This window comes from Mustela nigripes, chromosome 7 (genome assembly GCF_022355385.1).
Source record: "Mustela nigripes isolate SB6536 chromosome 7, MUSNIG.SB6536, whole genome shotgun sequence".
Classification (NCBI taxonomy): domain Eukaryota; kingdom Metazoa; phylum Chordata; class Mammalia; order Carnivora; family Mustelidae; genus Mustela; species Mustela nigripes.
The window spans coordinates 31,958,613-31,983,388 of record NC_081563.1 but is presented as its reverse complement, the minus strand read 5'-3'; the positions used below and the strand labels follow the sequence as shown (position 1 = coordinate 31,983,388).

Genomic DNA, 24,776 nt, shown 5'->3' with positions numbered 1-24,776 from the left:
TTTATATTTTAGGTTAATATTATATACCTTCCTGGCAAACATCCTATATAGATCTTGATTGGTAAGGACTTAGAAATGACAGTTAAAAACTAGAAAATATTTAGAACTCAGCGTACTTAAAGAATAGCAACAAATCCAACATAAAAACAGATTTCCTGATAGTGATTGGTGTTGGTATTAGAATGTATTGCTGAGGTGAGAGTTTGTAGAATATTCTATTTGGATGTCTTTTCAAGCTAGGGTAGATTTGCCAGTAGATTATTAGTTTGTTTGATGTCAGTCATCATGAATGTGGCAGGAAGTGAATGGAATATATTACTACTTACCATCCCTTCCAATGATACTCCTTGAATTTTAGGTCCTGGGAACTTGAAATTATATTATTAAATCTGGCAGCTTAAATTTTCTCAGCTGTCTGTTTCTCATCAAAATTATTTGATCTTGACGTATTATCATTTGATTTTATGCAGGGATATATGGGAATATATTTGGCTGTGATAGAAACTGACTACTTTGTGATATTTTAGTGCTAACCCATAAAAGTTAAAAATTTTAATGTGATGTTTAAGAATATCTCATTTCTATGAAATTAGTTTAATGAAAAGAATTATTAAAAGTTATTTCTCATGTTACTGTAAATAGTTTTACTTTCCCTCAGCTTTCTTTTCTAAATGTTTATTTTTTTAATAGCTGATTTTGGAGTATCTGCACAGATTACAGCTACAATCGCCAAACGGAAGTCTTTTATTGGTACACCATATTGGTAATTGTATTTTAATTGACATTTTAACTTTTTGTTATTCTATCATTATTGAATAAATACAGCATCTATTGAAAAAAAAATAGACTGGCCAAAATTTTTAGGATTAAACAGATTAAGAAGATAATCGGTGGCCTAAGCAATTTAGGCATGTACACTTGTAGATGGAGTACACAGCCAAGGAATATTTTATCATGTTTATTTTCATTAAGAGCAAAAGGCTTTAAAAAGATGGATAATGGCTTTCGGGAACCTTGATACAAAGGAACTCTCACTGACTCTCTGGGGTCCAGCACGATTTTTACACATACTTAGTAAATGTTTGTTGATAACTGATTTCCAACTCCAGCTTCAGAGATTAAAAGCTAATGTTATTTCTCTTCTAAGAAAGTAAGAACTATCTTGGGAGCTTGTGAAATTGTGAATTAGGCAAAGTAAATTTTGGGACAATTCTCACACTTCATCACTCTCTCTAGTATCATGTCTTTACCACATGAACTCTAGGGATGTAGAACAGAATGAAATCTCTTGTCCAAAGTGACTAAGGTTAGCAATTACTCAGTTAATAAAAAATGTCTGTTCAGTGGCACATCTCAAAATTTAATACGTATATACCTTAAACATTTTACTTTAATTTAAGGCATATGAGTGCACTTTTTTTCCTTTGCCATGGGACCTTTTCTTTGGCTCACTAATTAGAGTTCTGTCTTAATAATATAAACAATACCCACGATGCCTCAGCTGTATTTTCTGGGTTGTGTTTCTCTAAAATGCAGTGAGAACTTGGACGTATAAAGCATGCCCCTTTTTTTAAAGTCCGATGTATGAGCCGATGTATGAGTATTCAGCCTTATTCTGTATTTAGTTCTCTCAAGGTTGAGAAACTTGTATACTGTGGTAGTGAGAAAAACTACCATAATCAGTATAAAAGATAGGTTTCCAGCACCCAAGGAAGTGTTCTTTTGTCCCATTTTAGTAAATTCTGTTCCCTCGTCCCTAGCCTCTGTCAACACCCAGTGTGATTTCTGTCTCTCTAGTTTTGCCTTCTCCCCGAATGTCATACAAAATGGAATTATACAGTCTGTAGCCTTCCTAGTCTTTTGCAGTTGTCATATTCTTCCCCTAATTTGCCAGTCTTCTGGTTTTGTCTTTAGAAACTTGTCTTTAACAGGATTTTTGGAAGCATTAACTTTAATTTTCATAACTCTTTTCAACTTTCATTAACAAATCAGTTCTTTATAACAAATAATATTATTTATTGTATTATATAACATATATATATATTTATTTATTTGCATAATATAATGAATAAACAGACTCAGAGATGAACTCAGTTGACAGTGGTAAGCATGCAGCCTAACTGGCAGAAGTAGAAGTACACCAGCTGGACAATTTCACTTGTATTTTATAGAGGAATGGAGAACATCATCTAACATGGCAAACCAGGCATACCAGCTTTATGCACTTTGATTCTCTGCAAGTGCATTTCCCCCCAGCAAACTGGAATCTAGCCAGCAATAATAGGAAAGCGGGAATGATAGCTGTCAGTAATCAGAAAGATAGTTGTACATCATCTTAAGTCAGAGAGAACCTATCAGTTCACCATTGTTCTAGCTTGCCATCTCTACACAGCTGTAAAGTAATAACTGATATACTTTAAAATTACTTTTCTTATAATAATTTGAACATTTTTAAGAAGTACTTTAGGATTAGAAAGATTTTAAGAACAAGCACTGTGAAAACTAAAGGGTGTGTGTGTGTGTGTGTGATTTCAACTGACTTAATTTGACTTGCCTGAAATCATACTAGGAAGACAGATGTGTATTTGCTACTTATTTAAATCATTCTTTTGATATTAAGAGTTAGTTATTTAAAAAAAATTTTTTTTTAAAGATTTTATTCATTTATCTGAGAGAGAATGAGTGAGAGAGAGCATGAGAGAGGAGAAAGTCAGAGAAGCAGACTCCCCAAGGAGCTGGGAGCCCGATGCGGGACTCAATCCTGGAAGTCCGGGATCATGACCCGAGCCCAAGGCAGTAGCTCAACCAACTGAGCCACCCAGGCGCCCCAAGAGTTGGTTATTTTTAAAACTATTGTTTAGGATTTAAAATATTTATATTTGAGAATTAGTATAATTTAAATCAGTTAAATACAAATTTATAGAAATATCATTAGAATAAGACTATATAGGAAAGTTTAAAAAAAGAAAACTAAGTTTGAGTGACTTTCCTTTATATAAATACAGCTTTAAAAAGCAAACACTCATTTTTATAATTTCCACCGTTATAATAAAACTGAACAACTGCCAATTAACTTTATAGTAAATATGAATTACGTACTAAATTAAGATTATTGATGCCCCAATAAATAGTTTTGGTCACATGAAAACAGAGGCCAGATTGCAATTTGTTGGTGTAAGTAGGTAGAGCTAAAAATTGTAGAACATTTATTACAAGGTGTTATTTCTCTGTAAAATTGTGCAGAATTGTACAGAGGAAGTGATGGAGATATGGACAAATATAGGATGTGTTGCTATATTATAATTGGTAAAGTTTTATAAACCTTTATAGTTGGTATAGCAGAGTAACCAAGGAGTCACCAGTAGGGTCTTGGGATGGAGAATCTTACAAAGTCACGATCTTGGAAGAGATCTTTGATATACTACATATTTTTCAGATAATCAGGGTCTAAATAGGTCTCAGCTTAGTTTCAAGTGCCTCTGATGGGAATATGAAAGACAATACAATAGATAGAAGTTGTTTTTTATTTTCATTTTTTTTCTCTCCTGGAATATTTCCTTCAGGATGGCACCAGAAGTCGCAGCTGTTGAGAGGAAAGGGGGTTACAATCAGCTCTGCGATCTCTGGGCAGTAGGAATCACTGCCATAGAACTAGCTGAGCTTCAGCCGCCTATGTTTGACTTACACCCAATGAGGTCAGTGTATCATAATTGGAGAACTCTTTACTCCGATTAAGGGTAATCCCCTCCCCCTGCCTGTTACATCATGAACAAATAATATTCTTAGTCTTGCTCTACATCATTAGTAGTAATAGTATTATTTAATAGTAATAGATTTATATTACATATTAAAATGTGAAATCTTAAAATGCTGTGTAATTTGTTGTTGATTTTTCAGAGCATTATTTCTAATGACAAAAAGTAATTTTCAGCCTCCTAAACTAAAGGATAAAATGAAGTGGTAAGTATTTTTGTGTTACTTACTTTATAATCATGAGTAGAAAAAAGAAATAAAACTTAAAATTCTGTGATTTTCAAAATTTCTTAGGTCAAATAGTTTTCATCATTTCGTGAAAATGGCACTTACCAAAAATCCAAAAAAAAGACCTACTGCTGAAAAGTTATTACAGGTATTATTTTTGCCCTGAAATACGTCTTTTTTCAAAAAAATAAAATGTTTACTCAGGTTTCTAATGAGTGTTTTGTATTATGTTACTTTTATAGCACCCATTTGTCACACAACCTTTGACACGATCTTTGGCAATTGAACTTTTGGATAAAGTGAATAATCCGGATCATTCCACTTACCATGATTTTGATGATGATGATCCTGAGGTAGGAATTGTCTTTACCAACTAGTGTATTTAACACATATGTATATAGGTATGTGCATTGAAGTTCTGGGTCTAGTTTAAATGAAAATCTCCTAAGGAAATAATTAAGTCTTTGACTCAGCCTCTCTTAGGGAAGTCATGTGCACGGTTTTTCTTACTGGCTTCTTTATGGGTGACTATTTTCTGAAATGGCAAAGCACGATCATCCAATCCACTTGGTGAAATTACTATAGTTATTTCAAAGTAGTCATTTCAGATGATGTTGCCAAATAAATCGTCCACTATAAGAGAGAACACAAATGGGAAGCACTTAAACCAGATGTTAGAATATACTCAAAATTTCGATTCGGTTTTCCTCTTTTAAAAAATATCCTTGTACAGTACCTGATGAATTATTAGTAGTTAGTAGAAAGTATAGGATTGCTCTTGTTAGTGACTAAAACCCTAATTATCCACTATGGAAATTTTAAAAATAAGCCAGTATAGTTGTTAGAGAGTAACTAGTGATAGAAGCATTGATATTAAAGGAAGCTTCTCTTCTTTTGGCATATTTAAATTTCCTAGCTCAGCTAGTAATGGTGGCACCTAACATAAGCTTAGTAAATGTGACATGGCAGAATTTTGTTATTGGGTATGTAACTGCTGTGGATAGCCTTGACCCTGCCTGACAGGCTTTTTGGAAGGTACTTAAAATGGTATAAAATTCATTGATGGTACTGCGGGAATGATAGCTGTCAGTAGTCAGAAAGATAGTTGCACATCATCTTAAGTCAGAGAGAACCTATCAATTCACCATTGTTCTAGCTTGCCATCACTACACAGCTGTAATTAAATCAGCTATCAGCCCCCTTTTGTTCAAGGTTTGTAAAAGAGTTTGAAAACAAATGAGAATGAATGTGTTTCATTTTTTTTGCAAAAAAAAAAAACTTGTATAGATTATTTACTTGATAGAATTTTCTTCTCCTACATGTTTATCCATTTACTATGAACAGCATTCTTAGATTTAATAATTTTACAATTATCCATTTAACCTGGAAAAGTAAAACATGAAGAATTACTGATCTTATCATAAGAAAAAATTATTTTTGTTGTTTGCTTACTCTTGTTTCGTAAAAACTTGGGTTTTATAAACTCTTCTCCCATCATTCAACATCATTCAGTTTGCATGGTGACACAGGACTGTAGAAATGACCCTGTAAGCTGAGACACCCTGCAAAGTGATCCTAATCTAATCAGTGGCGAAAACCACAGTTGTTCTGTGACTTTAAAAAATTTTTGTCAAAATATTAAAAATTCTCTTACTGTCGGTTTTAAATGTATAAGGAAGGTGAAAAAAATAGTAAAACTAATGTTTACCTAGTGCACTGTTACTTAAAATATTAGAACCAGTGAGAATGAATGTGTTTCATTTTTTTGCAGAAAGAACTTCTATAGATTATTTACTTGATAGAATTTTCTTCTCCTACATGTTAATCCATTTACTGTGAACAGCATTCTAAGATTTAATAATTTTACAACTAACCATTTTAGCTGGGAAAGTAAAACTGTTCTCATAGAGAGTCGTAGATTTTATTCATGTTCACTGATGATAGCAATCTGTGTGACTATCCTGACATGATACCTATTTTTGCTACTATATATTGTGATCAGAAGTCCAGGGGTTTTCCCCCAGTTCTCCTTCTAATTCGCTGAGCACCCTAATGTTGAGTCTCAGTGTTCTGATCTATAAAATGAAGATTAGTACTAGGTTCATAAGTTAATTTTAAAGACAAAATAAGCTCAGGTATATTGAAAGCGCTTTGTAAACAACGAATCACTGTATGTGTCAAGTTTACATACTTCAGTTTTGAAATGACTTTTGCTACTATTTTTCTACGTCAGTATTTTCAGTATTTGGGTCTTCTAGATTCATATTTATTTCCTGAGATGTGCCTATACTGAGAATAACTTGGGTCCTGTTCTTGATCTGCCTTTCGAATTTGATCATTTGAGCTCAAGTGTTTGTGAATTACGTTTTCCACGAAGATATGCCTAAGAGTGTATCTCCTTCACACGCAGAAAAAAAAACCTGTTTGGTACATGAAATAGATGCTGGCATCACCTCTTAAGGTGAGATCTTAAAGTGTATGGGATGAGCTCTGATGGAGCTTCAGAGGCTTTACAGATAGGGCCCCTTGTGCTCCCCAAAAGATTGGAGGAATGTCCGTGATACAGCAATGAGAACTCATCACCGCTCCACCTCTTCCCCCCAGCCCGAATGTTTCTAAGTGTGGCGATACGCAGAGATTTTAATACAGTGAAAGGAAAGAAAATAGAGCACTACTCCTACAAGGAAAAAAAAACATAAAGGGGTCAAAATTATGTTTACTAAGTAAAAGGACTACAGATCACAAATACCTTTAGCATCAATTCATTTTATTTATCTCATTGTTTTTGGTAAAAGAACTTGAGGCAGATTTGTTAAATTAAAACAGTTCTCTTGAGCAGTAAGGAAAGCTGCAGCTTTTGAACTGCTGTTGAATTATTGAAACACTCAATTTTATATATTTATATATATTCAACTCAGAGAACATTTATTGGGAAACTGCTGTGGACAAAATATATCCATAATCTTAGAAGCTCCCAGTTTATAGTTGCTTCTTTTTGAGGGGGAAAAAAATCACAGATTCATTATATTTTGTCCCATTTTTGTATAAAATGGAGTATCTCTTTCACGTTTGAGTAATTTTGTGGACCAGGCTGTGACTTGATTGTCAAATGCCACATGTCATTGATTTTGGTCTTTCCTAGCCTCTTGTTGCTGTACCGCATAGAATTCACTCAACAAGTAGAAATGTAAGAGAAGAAAAAACACGCTCGGAGATAAACTGTAAGTGTATACTATACACGCTTCTTAATTTAACAATGAGAAATAAGATTTCAAGTTGTAATTTAGTTACAGTTCTTTTTGCTTCATTTTCTTCCGATTAGTCGTTCTTAGTAAATCTTTTTAGATGTTAGGGTTTAATTAAGGCAGAAAAAATTTCCTTTACCTTGTTCCCCGGGGAATTTTGGCAAGAGAGGGGATGTGGGATGTATTTATGTTGTTACAGTCTGGGAAGAGGAATAAAATTCCTTGACCAGGCAGGACGGGATAATCGAAGCAGTGCCTCTTAAACTGGTGTGTGACTCACCTAGAGAGCTTGTGGAAGTGGAGTTTCCCATTCCATGGATCTGTGGCTGGGCTTGAGGTCCTTCACTTCGCACAAGCTCCCGGGTTCTGTAGGGGTTTATGGTTCCAGGGCCACACTTTGAATAGCAAGGAGAGGTGTAAAGATCTGCAAACTAGCTCAGCATCTGAATGACCTGAGCATCTTTAAAAGTGGGTTTCCAGCCCCACTTTTCCATAGATCCTGATTCACTGGGTCTTGAGTCAGCCCAGGAATCTTTTAAAAGAGCCCCCCAGGTATTTCTTATGGACACCCTTGTTATGGGCCCAACTGAGACCTTTCATCTGTACTGTCAACCCTCCAGTGAAAACTCTGCCAGCAGGAATCTGCAGTACTAGTGCCTAAAGTTCCTTTTTCTTCTTGGAAGCATTAATTCTCTGTGACATAGAATGCTAATTTAGTGCAATGAGGCTTCTGGTAACAGTTTTCCATGGGTTAAAGATTTATCCTGAGAGTGGGCGCCTGGGTGGCTCAGTGGGTTAAGCCGCTGCCTTCGGCTCAGGTCATGATCTCAGGGTCCTGGGATCGAGTCCCGCATCGGGCTCTCTGCTCAGCAGGGAGCCTGCTTCCTCCTCTCTCTCTCTCTCTCTCTCTCTCTCTCTCTCTCTCTCTTCCTGCCTCTCTGCCTACTTTTGATCTCTCTCTGTCAAATAAATTAAAAAAAAAAAAAAAGATTTATCCTGAGAGACCTGATATCCAGAATGACTAGTGAAGTTAAGCAGTGTGGTAACTTAAGATAACTACTGGAAAGAAACTTTTCCCAATTTTTAGCTAGGTTAGTAATGATAATAGTACATTTCATACTTTAAGATGAAGCTATCTCTTTGTCTGAAAAGCTGAATAAGTAGTGACAGACACTATCACCATTTAATAGAAAAAAAAATGCAGAGATGCAGAGATTTACCTGTGGGATGAAGTCATACACCACGTTAACAGCAAGCCTGGGATCTCTCAACTTCCCAGCCCAGTCGTCTTTCACTAACACTGCTGTTTCAGAAACCACTTCATCATGGCTTATGGATTTTATACTGCATATCCTTTGCAGATTTTCCATTGAAACTTGGCTGGACCATACACTTGTGTATTAAGTTCTTAGAAAAGCTTTGTGCTGGTGTTACTTGAAAATGCTCTTAAAAGAAAGAAACTCTTAACTGAGGGTTGCTGGCAGGAGAGGGTAGGGAGAGGGTGGCTGGGTTATGGACATTGGGGAGGGTATGTGCTATGGTGAGTGCTGTGAAGTGTGTAAACCTGGCGATTCACAGACCTATACCCCTGGGGCTAACAATACCTTATATGTTAATAAAAAATTAAAAAATTTTTTTTAAAAAAAGGAAAGAAACTCTTGAAAGAAAATACCATGCATTGTACAAAAAGCCCAGAACTGGGATTTGGTACTTGTTTGCCAGCAGTTGGTTGTGTGAATATATATAAGATTACCTTTTAGGGCGCCTGAGTGGCTCAGCGGGTTAAAGCCTCTGCCTTCAGGTCTGGTCATGATCCCAGGGTCCTGGCATCGAGCCCCACATTGGGCTCTCTGCTTGGCAGGGAGCCTGCTCCCTCTCCCCGCCACCACCTACTTGTGATCTCTGTCTGGCAAATAAAAAAATAAAATCTTTAAAAAAAAAAAAAAAAAGATTACCTTTTTTAAAGCTCCATCTGAAGCCAGATGATTTAAATTTGCTAATTTCCCTCCAAACATATTTTTCTGAAAATGACAACCTTAGTATCTCTCTCTCTCTCTCTCTCTCTCTCTCTCTCTCACACACACACACACACACACACAATTATGTAGTTATATGACCCATATATATAAGCTTTTCCTATTTTCTAATATACAAAAAACAATTACAAGATGTCTTTATCATTTCTTTAATAATACAGATGGTGATCAGAGATATCTATGTTGTTGATTTAGAAAACTTTGTATTTTCAGTATTAATGAAAATCTAATATAAAGTACTTTTATCTTGTTATCCAGTTCTTTTAAAAAAATTATATTATTAGGCTCTTTATTCCAAAGGGCAGTTCTTTCTGAATCATTCTTTACAAATTTATATTAGTGATTCTCAGCTTCTAACTGCATAGGCCTGAATAGGCTACATGAAACTAGATGTCAGTACTCCCGTTTTTCTGAGATTCTGATATGCCCTTCCTTTGGTGGGAGCAGGCAAAGTATGGTAGACCTCTTCCCTTTTCCCCTATTTGCCAGTAAGAAAGGTGTCGTGTCCCTCTAGAGTGTTGTGGTAGCAACCACCACTTTTAATAATTTATAAGTTTGATATTTGAGGCTTTTAAATCTTATACATATTCTAATATCTGCTTTCTTATATTTTATGATTTTATGTGAGATGTGATAGAATAGTTAATAATGTTGTTAACTGTAAAGACAGGCTTTGGAAAAATGGTTTTGATAATGTTTTAATGTTCCCAGTTCCTTGGTATCTCTCCATGCAACCAAGGTTTTCTCCTTATTAAACTAAATGGTGTTTAGGCAACATTCATATGAAAATGGACACATTTGCAGAAAAGGTGTCATTCTTTCCCTTTTGGAAATCCTCTCTGCCTTCAGTTAAATATGATAAGTAAAAACTTGCTTTAAGAGATACATGTGGGGAAAGCAGGCCTGTTCACATGTGACAATAACACAAGGCAGGTAGATCCACTAACTATCCTCATGCAACTTTATTACAGATTTAATTTTCCCATTTGATGACAGATGTAGGCGAAGGCCGTTCACTAGGCCTCTGTCAAGGTGAAATATGTATATTAATTTTAATACCTTACTAAAAGTTACCTTATGGTCCTTGATGTATGATTGTGTATGGACAGGTATGAAGAATCCACTATTGAAGAAGCCTCATTTGGAAGTGATAGGCCATCACTCTGCCATATTCATTTGGTCACACAGACCAGCCCTGGTCATGTGGGAAGGCACTACACACATAAACACCAGCGGGGCAGGAATCATTAGAGGCCATTTGAAGCCTGGCTTCCAAAAGTACTCTGCCTCATTTGCTGTCTACCCTCCTAAATCCTGAGTTCAGATTGCCTGTAGTTAGTGCTGGGTCACAGTAAAGTAGCAAGTTAGATCCTAACTGTAATTTTGCTAATCATCTTTTTTTTTCTTTCTTTTTACTATGGAAGAGATCTAGAATTAACAGATTAAGCTTTAATATCTTACGTAGACTTTATTAGGCTTTTTTCAGCCAACAGATTTTTCATTTAAATCTTTGGATTGTAATCACTATATGATAGATGATAAAATTAAATGTTTTGCCATAGAGTAACTTAAAAGTATTACGTCTTTAAGAATATAGATACAGATCATGGCTTTACTTTTCTTTTTTAGTTGGCCAGGTAAAATTTGATCCACCCTTAAGGAAGGAAACAGAACCACATCATGAACTTGTAAGTAGTGAAGTCTTGGAATGTTAACACTGAAAATAAATATTTTAATTAGTCTTTGTGATACTGGTACTGACTAAAAAAATCTAGTTATTGATTTTTCAAAAGCATTTGGGGAAATAAAAAGGTAAGTAATTCTGAAATTTATAAAAAATAAATCTGTGTTGCTGAGATTGAATATTCTCAAAATTAGGAGAAACTAGTTTTACCATTCTCTGATTACATGTTTTTAATGCTGGCCTCTTTTTTTCCTCCATTTTTGTTTTGCAGCTTTTGAGGGGCTTTTTTGTATGCATTTATTGGGATAAATGGCACTATTTTAAATTAGGATGTTGGGCCAATAAAAGCACATCTCACTGAATTTATGGGCAGTCTTTTAAGAGTGTAAGCCAGTTTTCTAAACATCAGGGTAGAGTCAGATCTGGACTAAAACTCAGGAGAAGCTAGGCATACACGGTAGATCAAATCTGTCATTCATTTAAGGCTTTGCTGACTATATGAAGTTCTTTTCATGATTCTTTTTAATGTTTTATATATGCCTTCCAGGCACATGATAATATATTTTTAGAAGCAGTCTTGGAAGCAACATGTTTTGCAAATATTTGAGATGATAATATTCTATGGAAGAATAAAAAGTAAGACTTAAGCAACAAAATTAATCTTAATGAAATAGTTTCCTGCAGCTCCAGATTTTAGTTTTCATTTTTTTCTTTCCTATTCAGTAATGAGAAGGAATTAACTGTGAATAAGTACTAAGGATTGAAATGGGAACTTTCTTCTTAAATTTGACGCTTATTTTATCCAACTTGACTAAATGCATACGTACAAAGTGTATCTTTAGCCTTTAAATTATGGAGCTATTCTGATTCAGTGTACCAGCATGGAGGAACAGAGTGTTAAGTAAAAATTCTTTAAATGATTATATTAAAATGCTTAAGCCCAACATTCATGTAGAGGATGAAAGAAGGTTAAGAACAAAAAGTAATCTATTCATGATGTTTATAACTGCTAATAGTATTTTGTTAAGGCAGTTGGAGTTTTCTGTTTCTCTTTTTAAGTTGGCATTGCGTGTATTTAAATTCTGTACTAATTTAATAACTGCATCACAGAGCAAAGCTGTTGTATTATTGATATTTTAGAAGCTCCTTGATATGATTTGACTTAGCATTTGCCTTAATAAAATTATGTTAGCAGGACTTACCTAACTTGTGACAGTTTCCCTTTGTGACTTTGTGGCTTTTAGTCTAAGTGTAAATAACTTGGGTTTCTTGGTCTCTGCTAAACAGCCCGACAGTGATGGTTTTTTGGACAGTTCAGAAGAAATATACTACACTGCAAGATCTAATCTGGTATTTCTTATCTTCTGATTTTCTTTGTCAGCATTGTTTAGTCTTAATTGTTTTGGGGGTTTTTTTGATCAAATATTTTGTCCAATTTTAACAAACCAGTTTAAGCATTGTTTTTTAAGTACCTGCCATTTAGCAATCAATATAAGATATTGATTATAGCCGTTTTTTTCCAAATCAAGTTAAGTAGATTTATCTACTCAAATATATTATAATAAAAAATTTAAAATTTTTCCTTTTTTAATGAAAAGTACTCAGTTTTCTCAAATGTATTTTTTAAATTACTTCTTCATATAAAAATGTTGAGTTTTAATACTGTCACTTATTTTAATGAACTAGAAGGCATCTACATATAGATATGTGTGTGTGTGTATATATACACACATATCCATTCATATATATTAAACAACTTTTATATATTACATATTAATGTATCCATATAATTTTTAAAAATAGCATCCCTAATTAACAATGAAATGAGTCTCAGATGAAATTTTAACTTTGTAGCATTAGGTAATATCCAGTCTTTTTCAGGCTGAAATTGGGATTTTTTTAAAGCCTCCCTGAAGTTATAAATATTAAGACTGTGTTGTCATTAGGTAAGAAAAGAGGAAAACTAACCTTGGTAAATATTAAATAAATACTACTTTTAATAGTTGCTATTAAATGTTTTTTTTTTTTTCTCTATAGCTAGCCAAGGCACCAAGTTGCCTCCATATTTACTCCTAGATTTGACTTTTTGCCTTTTCATTGGAATTTTCCTTCTCATCCCTTTCTCTCTGCTTTAATAACGTACTTCTTTCAATTCTGGTTGGCTTAAATGATTATATACATTCTTAAATCTATGCCCTGTAATATTTCTAGAAAGCAGAGGAGACTACTTACACATAATTTCTCTGGGAGGAAGTTGTCTTGGTGGGCAAAAATTATTTGGGCATACAAACTTTCAGCCATGCAACAAAATATGCAGTGGATTGCCAGCAGGTGGTGACTGTTAATGACAAGAGGCTAACATGTGTAATATGTGCTGTGGAAATCAGAGAAACACTTTTGGGTTAATGTGGCTTATCTGGCTTTTGGAAGGGACTAGGACTGATTTCATTGTAGAAACCATTGTAGATTCTTCAGGAGGAGAATGGGTGGATGCCTCCAGTGTTTCATGGGAATTGATATGGGAATGATAATCAGCATGGACCACAGTTTTGAGATGGCAGATAAAGAGCTGAAATTCCAGAAGTGGTCATACTACTACTAGAATTATGGGATTAGCTCAAAAGAGGAAGATTGAAGTCATCAAAGAAGAAAAGGTAGATGGAACCATGAGACTGCATATGTTCACTAGTTAGGGCTGAAGAAGGACGGAGTGCAGAAAACAGGTTACCATAATGGGTGATCCCTGTGTTTTGTGGTTAATAGTAGAACCAACATGGGAGAGAGGGAAGAAACAGTTGAAAAGTTGGAAGAATCAGTACGTGGACTGTCAAAAAAGAAAGAAGGATGCATCAGATGATCCAGAGAGAACCAGAAAGTGTAAGGATTGAGAATTAACTGTCCAAAGGTGCAAGAGAGATGAAATGTCTGAAGAAAACAGTCAGTAATTTTCAGATTAAAGATTTTTTTCAGAATTACACATATGTAGGCTAGAATGACAGTGAAATTCGTTGTAGAAATAAAACCACAGAATCAGAAGTTTAAATTGACTTACTTATCAATATTGTCTAGAAAAAATAACAACAAACCCAGAAACATAGTCTTTAGAATTACAGTTACTCCTTTCTGTGCCCTATTTTTCTGGAACTAGCCCAGTAACCCAAATAAGTTATCTTGGTTCTGTTCCCTGGAATTGCCCCTACCCCCAAGTCGTCAGGAGTTTCTTATGACAGAGAGCTTTAGGGACAGTCAGCTAGTTAGATAGTCCTGGCAGAAGAGGGATGAACGGCATATTTGTCACATTCTACAGTTTATAAAATCAGTCTTCAAAAGTTCACTTTTGATGATAATAAAAGCTAACATTTATCTACAAGTTTTTAAACACAAGGCATTCTAATCACTTCAAATTTAATAACTTAAAATCCTTATTTTACAGAGGAGGGGATTTAAGGTATAAAGAAGTTGAAATTGATCTTACCATCCAGCTAAATAATGGCCAAGGTGGGGTTTGATTGAGGCAGCCTGGCTCAGGCGTTCAAACCTAAAACCATCATCCGTGTTACCTCTACCCCATGGCATCAAGTTGTTTTTTTCCATGAATACTGAGCTCGCGCTCATGATCTCTCTTTTTACTGAACGTATATATGCTCCATAGTTATTTTTTTATTGTGATAAAATATACATATCACTGAATTTACCGCTGTAGCCATTTTTAAGTGCACAGTCCAGTGGCATTAAGTTCATTCATATTGTTGTGCACCCATCACCACTATCCACCCCCAGAACAGTCTCATCTTCCCACACTGCAGCTCCTTACCCATAAAACAAGAACTCTCATTCCCCCTTCCTTCCAGCTCCTGGCAACCACATTCTATTTTCTGTCTCTTTGATATACCTTATATAAGTGGGATCATACAATATTTGTCCTTTTGTGACTGGCTCCCTTCACTTGGTATCATGTCACATCTTTAAAGATTCATCCGTGTTGTTTCATGTATCAGAATTTCCTTCTTAAGGCTGAATGGGGTTCCTCTGTGTGTGTGTGCGTGCGCGGGCGTGCATGCGCCAAAATGTACCACATTTTGTTGGTTCATGCATCTGTCATGGAAAGTTGGATTGCTTCCACTTTTGACTGTTGTGAATAGTGCTGCTGTCAACATAGGTGTGCAGTATCTGTCGAGATTCTACTTTTAGTCCTTTGGGGCATGTAACAGGAAGGAGAACTGCTGCATCATATAATAATTCTACATTTAATTTCTGAGGGGAATACCATGCCACTTTCGTAGCAGCTATGTCATTTTACGATTCCTACCAGCAGTGCGCAAAGGCTCCAGTTCTTCCACATCTTCATCAACACTTGTTATTTTGGGGATGTGTATGTGTATGTGTCTGTGTCACGGCAGCTATCCTAATGGGTGTGAAGTGTCCATAGCTATTTCAGTTGCCTAATTTCACCAGTCCTAAAACTTTAGCACCATGAGCAAGATTTCCAGCTGTTAGAAGTAACTTGTTGCCACTAGAAACCTGATGAACCCAAAATGTCTTGGCTGTCATCTTAGTAGGCACTTGGCACCAAGATGACAGCTGTAAATCTTTTGGGACCCAGAGGGAGCATTTACCCCCCCTTTTTTGGTGTTTTTTTTTTTTTTTTTAAGATTTTATTTATTTATCAGAGAGAGGGGGGGGGAGAGAGAGAGCACAGGCAGACAGAATGGCAGGCAGAGGCAGAGGGAGAAGCAGGCTCCCTGCTGAGCAAGGAGCCCGACATGGGACTCGATCCCAGGATGCCGGGATCATGACCTGAGCCGAAGGCAGCTGCTTAACCAATTGAGCCACCCAGGCGTCCCTGGTTTGTTTGTTTTAAAGATTTTATTTATTCATTTATTTATGTATTAGAGGGAGTCCACACACATGTGCAAGGGAAGGGGCAGAGGGAGAGGGAGAGAATCTCAAGCCGACTCTATGCTGAGTGCAGCCCGTGGGGGGCTCAAGCTCATGACCCTGAGATCTTGACCTGAGCTGAAACCAGGAGTCCAGACCCTTAACCAACTGAGCCACCCAGGTACCCCAAAACATTTACCCATTTAAAGACTTTGCTGCTTAAATGTTCTGTACCATCAGTGATTTCTTATTGTTTTAAGTGGTAAGGGTCTTCACTTTTATAATTTTGTAAGTGAATTGAGACTATTACATCTCAATTTTCATTATTACAGTACAGAGATTTGTTTTAATTAGATAATCATAATGTATGAAACCAGGAGAACAAAGCTTGATTTCCAGAATTGTTAGTAAAAAAAGGTCTGCAGATTTTGAGAAAATGCCAAAGTTAGAAAGCCTCACCATGATACAATAATTAAATAATAAGAATTTTGCTTCTAGAAGAAAACATAGGCAGTAATCTCCTTTGTTGCCTTAGCAACGTTTTCTAGATATTTGAGACAAGGAAAACAAAAGCAAAAATAAATTATTGGGGGGTGCCTTCGTGGCTCAGTGGGTTGAGGCCTCTGCCTTCGATGCAGGTCGTAGTCCCAGGGTCCTGGGATCGAGCCCCATATTGGGCTCTCTGCTCAGCGGGGAGCCTGCTTCCTCCTCTAGCTCTCTCTGCCTGCCTCTCTACCTATGTGATCTCTCTCTGTCAAATAAATAAAATCTTTAAAAAGAAATCTTTAAAAATATTGGGACTACAGCAAAATAAGAAGCTTTTGCACAGACAAGGAAACCATCGGCAAAACAAAAATATAACCTATTGAATGGGAAAAGATATTTGCAAATGATATATTCAATAAGGGGTTAATATCCAAAATATCTAAAAAATATTCACAACACCCAAAAAAGACTATCTGGTTAAAAAAATGAGCAGAGGACCTGAATAGACATTTTCCCATGACAGCAGATAGGCAACAGTCACATGGAAAGATGTTCAGCAACACTAATCATTAGGCAAATGCAAATAAATCAAAACCACATTGGGATATCACCTCAAGACCTGTCAGAGTGGCTAGAATCAAAAAGTCAAGAAATAATAAGTGCTGGCAAAGATATGGGACAAAGGGGGCACCTGAGTGGCTCAGTTGGTTAAGTGACTGCCTTCCGCTCGGGTCATGATCTCGGGGTCATGGGATCGAGTCCCGCATCGGGCTCCCTGCTCGGTGGGGAGCCTGCTTCACCCCCTCTCTTTGCTGCTCCTCCCTCTGCTTGCTCTCCCTCTTGCTCTCTATCAAATAAATAAATAAAATCTTTAAAAGAAAAAAAAAGATACGGGACAAAGGAGTCCTTGTGCACTTTGTTAAGTGGGGATGTAAATTAAATTAGTACAGCCACTATGGAAAACAATGTGGAGGTTCCTGAAAAAATTAAAATTAGAGATACCAAATAGAAAATGAGAACACTCATTTTGAAAGATATATGGACCCTCTGTTTATTGCAGCAGCATTTACAGTAGCCAAAGCGTTGAAACTTAAGTGTTCATAGATAGATGAATGGCTGAAGAAGATGTGGTAGACACACACACACACACACACACACCGGAATATTAATTACTCAGCAATTAAAAAAAAGGATGAGACCTTTCCATTTGCAAAACCATGAATGGACCTAGAAGGTGTGCTAAGTGAAATAAGTCAGAGACAAATACCATATGATTTCACTCACAGGTGGAATCTAAAAGAGTAGTGAACAGACAAGCCAAAAAGGAAGAAAAAAAAAAGAAAGAAAAAAGAAAAAAAAGAAACACACCCCTAAATACAGAGAACAAGCTAGTGGTTGCCATAAGAGAGGGGGTGAGAGATGGTCAGAATAGGTGAAGGGGAGTGGAAGGTATAGGCTTCCAGTTACAGAATAAATTCTGTACAGGGATACAGGTGCAACATAGGCAGTATAGTCAATGGTGTTGTAATAACTTGTGGTGACAGAAGGCAGCTGCAGTGGTGGGAAGCACTGCATAATGTATAGAGGTTTTGAATCACGTGTTGTACCCCTGAAACTAATGTGATATGTGTCAACTCTACTTCAATTAAAAAGAAAGAAATGGAAACATATCCTTAATCATTTTTATATTTATTACATGGTGAAATGATAGTATTTGGATATGCTGATTCAATAAAATATATTATTTTAAAAATTAGTAAGAGTTAGGCCCATAACCATAAAATGGATTTATCTGATGTAAAAAAAAATCCTGTCTTCAGATTAGAAGATTACACATCTAGTTAACTGATGGCCAATATTTTCTAGTTTGCCTAATTTTACTGGATATTTTAGCCTATATACCAATGAAAAATATACTTAAAGTTAACTATATGCAAAACACTATATTAATTGCTGTGGAGGAACATAAATAGTAATATAATCTTTGCTCTGAAGAAATGTAAGGTATGCCCAAAAAGTAAGAATAAAATATTTTAATTATAATTAAAAACATCAGAAAGATAAACCCAGTTGGTCATTATCAGTAAACATAACAAAAGTACTTTAAAATTACCCCTTAATTAGGTCAAAACTGAAAAGTCTAAAAAAGTTTAGTCTGAAAAAGTACAGTAAATACTAACTTTGTTTATTTCAAGTTTATTAAACTGTTACTTATCATTAAGTTTTGCTGGTGTGGTTACTCTTCTTACCTGATACTTAATAAAGACAGTTTCTAAGGAGAATTCATTTCATAGATGCACAATGATAGGACATTTTCTGGAATGGCAAACCTATCCTGCTGATCTTTATTTCCAAGTTTGACATGTAAGTCATGAATACTGCTTAGTACTCATCTGTTAGTGTTCTGACCTCACTGGCTTCTCTGTTTTTTAAAAAATAAAATCTTTTTTTGATTTGTCTATGACTCAGTTGTTTTTTACTTCTATAAATTATCTGCCATATTAAAAAGTGTCTTTAAATGACTTAATATTATAATTTTTTCATTTTTTGATGAGAAAAAATACCCTCCATTTGTACTGTTCTCTTTTTTTTGGTTAAAATAAATTGCTTACGTATTTTTTCTTTTATGTTTCTGTAGCCAGCTATATCAGTTCTATTAACTTCTGCTGTTTTTTTTCATCAGGTGTAGATTTTGCAGCCTCCTAAGGGGTTTATAAAAAAACAGTGATAAGATTTTCTTGAGCACGTATTTTCCTTTTCTGCTGTTCTGTTCTGTTCTTTTTTTGTTTGTTTTCAGTGCTTTCTGTGCTTCTCCATTTATTAAAACTGAAGTTAGGCTTTTTCTGACCTAAAAAGATTTTCATTGCGCTAAAGTGACCACCTTCAATCTTTGCTTGAGCATTCAGGTTGAATCTATATGAGGCTTTTGTGTGTTTTCAGTCCTTGTTACTTATTTGAGTTTACTGTGTAAACTTGTCATTCATTAATAAGTTGATGTCTCATTTGTGCTGCTGATTTTTTTTTATATCTCTCTTGGCATGTTCAAATGTATTCTTATTTAGCTTGCAAAGGTATCCTGTGTTTTACCATCATGTAGGTTACATCTTGAGTGCTTTTCCAAGCATGATTTTGGTAGCATTTTTCTGTTACAGTATAGCTTCCAAGTACTTCCTGACAAGCATTTTAGATCAATCTTTCTTAGACTGTTTTGAAGATATATAAATAGATACTAACTTTGCCCCAATTTTACTTTCCTTCCTTTCCTTTTTATTTCTTCTCATTTTCTTTGAATGATTTACTGTCTGAATTCTGGCATCTAATAGGGTTCTAAGTAAATAATAGTGGAGCTAAATGAGAGTCATTGCTTATAAAAGGACTTAGTATAATTCTTTTACTTGATGACATTCCTAGGACATTGTTTTTGTTCCATGGTTGCTAAAAACAACTTGATTTACGGAGAAGGAATTAATCAAGAATCAGCCCCTTTTAATTTTTGCTTTCCTGATAGGGTTTGATACACGATACACTTAATCATCTGACTTGGATGTATCTACAGCTTCTTCCTAGCCTGAATGTTGTTCTGCATATGAACCTATGTTCAATTTTTCTGTTAAAATACTACACTAGTTATTTTAGACTCCTTTCTTATGTTCCTAAGTAGTCTGCTAATTTCAATTGATTTTTTTCTTAAAATCATTATCATCAACCTGGTAGTTGTCATGTATTGTAAGGTGACTATTCCTACAACAGCCACATCTATGTTCATGTAACAGAAACCACGCGCACTCTACACAAATGCACGCTTTTAAAAGCCTTCATTTGATAAGGGCTTAAGAAATTCTGTTGGCTAAAGAGATTGCTGGTATGATAGAGGTGGTACAGTCACCTATAGCTGAAGAAAACAAACTTGAATTTAGAAGTGCATTCATTGAGATTAGTCCTTCTCTTTCCCAAATGCCAAAGTTTAAACGTTCCTGTAAAAAGTCATGACCACTTAAATTGTGTGGCATAATTCTGTGGCAGTCTTATGATAACAGTGCTATCATCCTATTAAGATGCATTATTGTCAGAACAGGTATCCTTTTTCGTTGGAATTTTTGTGATACCCATGTGAAAGTTGACTAATCTTATTTATGATGTATTATCTTTTCTGTCATTTATTATGTAAGAACATTTATTATGCATGAAAACACAAATATTGAAGAAGACAAAATTTGAGTCTTGTCTGAATCAGGATTTTGGTTTTGTTTTTCATCAGTTATCTTTTTGACAGGTGCTGGAGTACTTAAATTTAAGTTAAAGGGCTTTTTATTTAAATGCAATGTATTGCTTAGAATCCTTATATTGCTGGGCTTCATATTTTTGTGACCTAGAATTTGTGTATCTTGACGAGGCTGAAGTGTTAGTTGTCTCTTTACAGGAAAATAAAGTATTGGTGTTTAAACAAGCATTTATTTTAAGGGCCTAGTTAGTGTGTACTAGGTACTATTCTAGATCCTGGGCTTTTAAGGGAAGAAAGATGGATTTAACAGTTTACTTTTGTTTGAGGAGCTCACAGCCTGGCTCCTATTTTTATAGATTGGTAAATGAATTAATTAAAAGCAGTCTAAGTGCTAGACAACTGTGTATTAAATGATGTGGAGACATGGAAAAGGTTGCACCTTTTCCTGCACAGTGTTGGAAGGCTAGTCAAAGGAGGTATCAGGATTTAGCAATATCTTGTATAATTGTGCATTGGGCAATATTTTGTATAATTAGAAAACACTTTAAGTACACTATATTCTAGTGAAAATAAAATTCATTTAAAATGTTAAATATTCCCCCTTCATTATTAAAACCATGCTTGAAATACAGTGACTTAAGAAGGGGACAGGACGGGAAGCTTTACTTTGTACTTCCCATTGTTAGAAAACATTTTTTTCCTCAAGAAGGCATTTGAGTTGAGGAGATATATTGTTAGTCCCTTTAAATTTCAGTTCTTAACTTTCTATGTGTAGCATTCAGTGGAAATGTTTAGTTAAGGATACTTGTTTTGCTACTTAACTCTCTAAAGAATTACTAAAAACTCTTTAAGTGTAATTACAACCTTGTGCATGTTCATCTATATAATTCACTTAAAAAGAGCGCCCTATTCTATATCTTTAAAAAAATTATTAACTACAGGGCATCCGTATGGCTCATTCAGTTGAGCGGCTGCCTTTGGCTCCGGTCATGGTCCTGGGGTCCTGGGATCAAGCCCTGAGTTGGGCCCCTTGCTCAGCAGGGAGCCTGCTTCTCCCTCTCCCTCTGCCTGCTGCTCTGCCTCCTTGTGGTCTCTCTCCATCTCTCAAATAAATAAATAAATATTATTACCTGCATGAAGCAATAATAGAAATACGTGAATGTGTATATATACAGCATTATTGCAGATCTTACATACAAGGTCAAGATTTTTGTTGCTTGTTCTCTTCTATAATCATTTTTGCTTCATTATAGCTTGATGTCAAATGTCTTATTTGAGCATTTTTCTTTCTAAAAACTGATTTTTACAAATTTTAATTACAAAAGCAATAACCATAAATGAAACTTGCATATATTACTCAAATTCCCAGAAAAATACTGAACTTAAATAAATATGTAAACCACAACTACAGACTTCTGACATCTTTTATTGTTGGAAGTCCTACTATGCCTTTTTTTGTTAAAGAACATATAGCAATACAGATTTATTTGCAGTCTGGGGTTTCTCTTGAAATGTATATATTTGTGTATCATGATTTGTAATATACTACTCTTTTGCTTAATATGTTATTTTATACTATTAGGATCTACAGCTAGAATATGGACAAGGACACCAAAGTAGTTACTTTTTGGGTGCAAACAAGTAAGTAAAGTACTTTTTAAATTAAATTTAAATTCAAGAGTACTTAAGTTACTTTATATTTTAACGTATTTATTATATTTTGTATTTATATTTATTGTATTTTTATTATATGTAATAATTAATATATGATATATTTCAATACTTCCAGAAGTAAAGTCTGGTAGGTATGTCTTATAATATGCTTTTAACTTTTCTTCATTGCTGCTTTGCTAATCATTTAGTCAGTAATTGCCTTAATGGGGACAGTCATCATTTTTGTATCAAGCTGCTTTGTAGACCTTACTTGTTAGAAAAATTGAAGTACATTCCAACTAAAATAATATATGTTTCAGGATTCTTTTTTCTTTTATTTTTAAAATTGGCCTGGTTATTCCTTATAAAACTTGTGCTGGTGCATATTTCAGGTGTGCTCGCTCTGAAAATAGCTGGGAATATTCACACTGTTTAGAAATCTCTATCCTGACTTTTAGCTGTTAAGAGCTTTTCAGAAAGTAGATAGTAGTTCACATGTGTCTGGGGTCTTAAGCATGATCAATTCATGCAGGAAGTAGATCCAACAATTATTAAAGACCTCCTGTATGCCAGGCACTGTCTGGGTGATACAGCACTGGGGTGAAAACACAGCTTGCAAGGTGTAACAGTTTAAGTTGCTCGCAGTCCTGAGTCAGCACGGTAAGGGGGGACAGGACTCTTGCTGTTCCCAGTAGGTTCTCATTTCCTGAGTTCATGAAGAGATTATCATTTTAAAATCTTAATTTTAAAGAAATACTGTTTAAATTGCCGAAATCTCCCAGCAATGTAGATATTAATAATCACAACAATCTAAAATGTCAACATATGATTTCACTTACATTAGAGAGTTGAGAAGTATATATACAGCCATACTTTAAGCACTTGAGAAATGGTGACTAAAGACAAGTAGCTCAGACTTAAAGATAATGCAAAATCATGTCTCTCTCCTTTTTTTATAGACTGAATGTTTACATACACTCTTTTCTCAACACAGAGAAAAGACTTTGAATGACAACCTAAAGAAATGATACTAGTTTTGATTTAAGCTGAACTTCAGTTAAATACAATGAAGTTGGGTTTTTTTAAATTAACCTAATTTAGGTTTCCTAAAATGGTAAAAAAATAAAAATAAAAATAAAATAAAACTTCCCTAGTAGAAAAATGAAATTCTATCTAAAGAGTTAACTATATGCTATTTATAATCTGTCCTGATTTGTTGATGGACAGCAAAGAAAGCTTGTCTTAGAGTGGTTAGCAAATAAAAATTCTGGAGTGCTTTTTATGGTTTGTTTTTTTGTTTATTTTGTTTTTTTGGTTTTTTTTGTCTAAATTTAAGGTCACGGGTTTTAAGGACCTGCTTAGCAAATTTTGGTATATTTAAGAGACAGTGGATAATTTGGAGAAATACTTCATTTATCCTTTTTTGGTTCATTTTAAATATATTTTTTGAATTACATACTTGCAAAAATGCAAAGAGAAAAAAAGAAGGCCCGTCACTAAATCTTTTCCAGACTCCTTAGTTCCCATTGTCTAATTTCTGATTGTTAGACATTTTCATAGTATATAGTTACTTTGGCTAGGTAAAATGTTAATAATTTGCCCAACCTTCATTTTTTGATTAATTGGATCCCTGCTTAAGGAACTGTATTCTATATAACGAATCACTGGCAAGGTAGGCTGGCCAGACATTTGACCTTTGGCTGTGTTTCGTGTATAGGTATATACATACATGTGACATGAGCATGGATGTAGCACTTCTCTTACTGTACTGATGTCTGCTTTATTCTTGTGACTAGGCAGTGTTTTAAAACTCACAGGATTTCCTGCTTTCTCCATAGGTGATCAGGCAGACAGATTTCCATTTATGGGTTTCTACCTATTTCCAGACCAAACAGGAACTAAGATAGTTTTTTGTTTGTTTTTTTAACAGAATGATATGTATTTCGACTTACTGGGTTTTCTTTTCTTTTGAGTGCTGTTATTATTGGGATCAACTTTTCTGATCACTTAAAACCAACAAAATGCTATTTTCAAAAAAAAACAGTTATTTCTGATTTTGTTTTTAATGTAGAATAAAAATTCTAAAGATGAATTCTCTTCTAAAGACTTAAATATTGGTGAAAAGTGTAACTGAATTACACAGTTCCTGACACAATTGAGTGTAGTAGTAATAAATGCTAATCTGGAGTCAGAACGCTCTGTTCCTGTAAGCTATGTGACTTTGAGAAATTTACCTCAATTTTCTCTAGTAAAATAGGGATTATAATAGTCCCTGCCTTGTAAGGTGCCAAGGGTGAAATGTAGTAATCATTGCAAAGCATTTAGGACAGTCGGGGTTTAAGAAATATTTACCAATTACCCTCAGTAATTTTGATTGTAAGAACAAATGGATATGAGTGAATAAAACTGCTCTTTGGGTTTAAAGAAATAGGAAGTTTGTTTTATATTCAAATATAATCAGGACAATACTTAAAGATTATTTTGAACCATTTAGGCAATTTCAGATTTTAGCAACATGAATTTCTTAGCTAATTTGAATATGCTAAATATTTTGGCTATGGTTTTTAACTTCCCTGTATCTGTTTCTTCAC

General features: G+C 34.8%; 1 protein-coding gene across 8 annotated transcripts in view; it reads left to right on the top strand.

Annotated features, from left to right (window-relative positions):
- The window catches only part of MAP4K3 (mitogen-activated protein kinase kinase kinase kinase 3), a 198,171-nt gene that overhangs the window by 131,277 nt on the left and 42,118 nt on the right, over positions 1-24,776 (top strand). For 6 of the 8 annotated variants that reach the window (XR_009405292.1, XM_059405517.1, XM_059405513.1 and 3 more), the window contains exons 8-16: positions 691-763; positions 3,564-3,695; positions 3,898-3,960; positions 4,048-4,129; positions 4,224-4,334; positions 7,124-7,202; positions 10,892-10,950; positions 12,234-12,296; positions 22,115-22,173. Coding sequence is in view for 7 of the 8 variants with exons in the window: in XM_059405517.1 (XP_059261500.1) it covers positions 691-763; positions 3,564-3,695; positions 3,898-3,960; positions 4,048-4,129; positions 4,224-4,334; positions 7,124-7,202; positions 10,892-10,950; positions 12,234-12,296; positions 22,115-22,173 (721 nt within the window). In the remaining variant the exon portion in view is untranslated. The remainder of the gene's footprint in view (positions 1-690; positions 764-3,563; positions 3,696-3,897; positions 3,961-4,047; positions 4,130-4,223; positions 4,335-7,123; positions 7,203-10,891; positions 10,951-12,233; positions 12,297-22,114; positions 22,174-24,776) is intronic. The other 2 variants (XM_059405514.1, XM_059405512.1) reach the window with 1 other exon arrangement.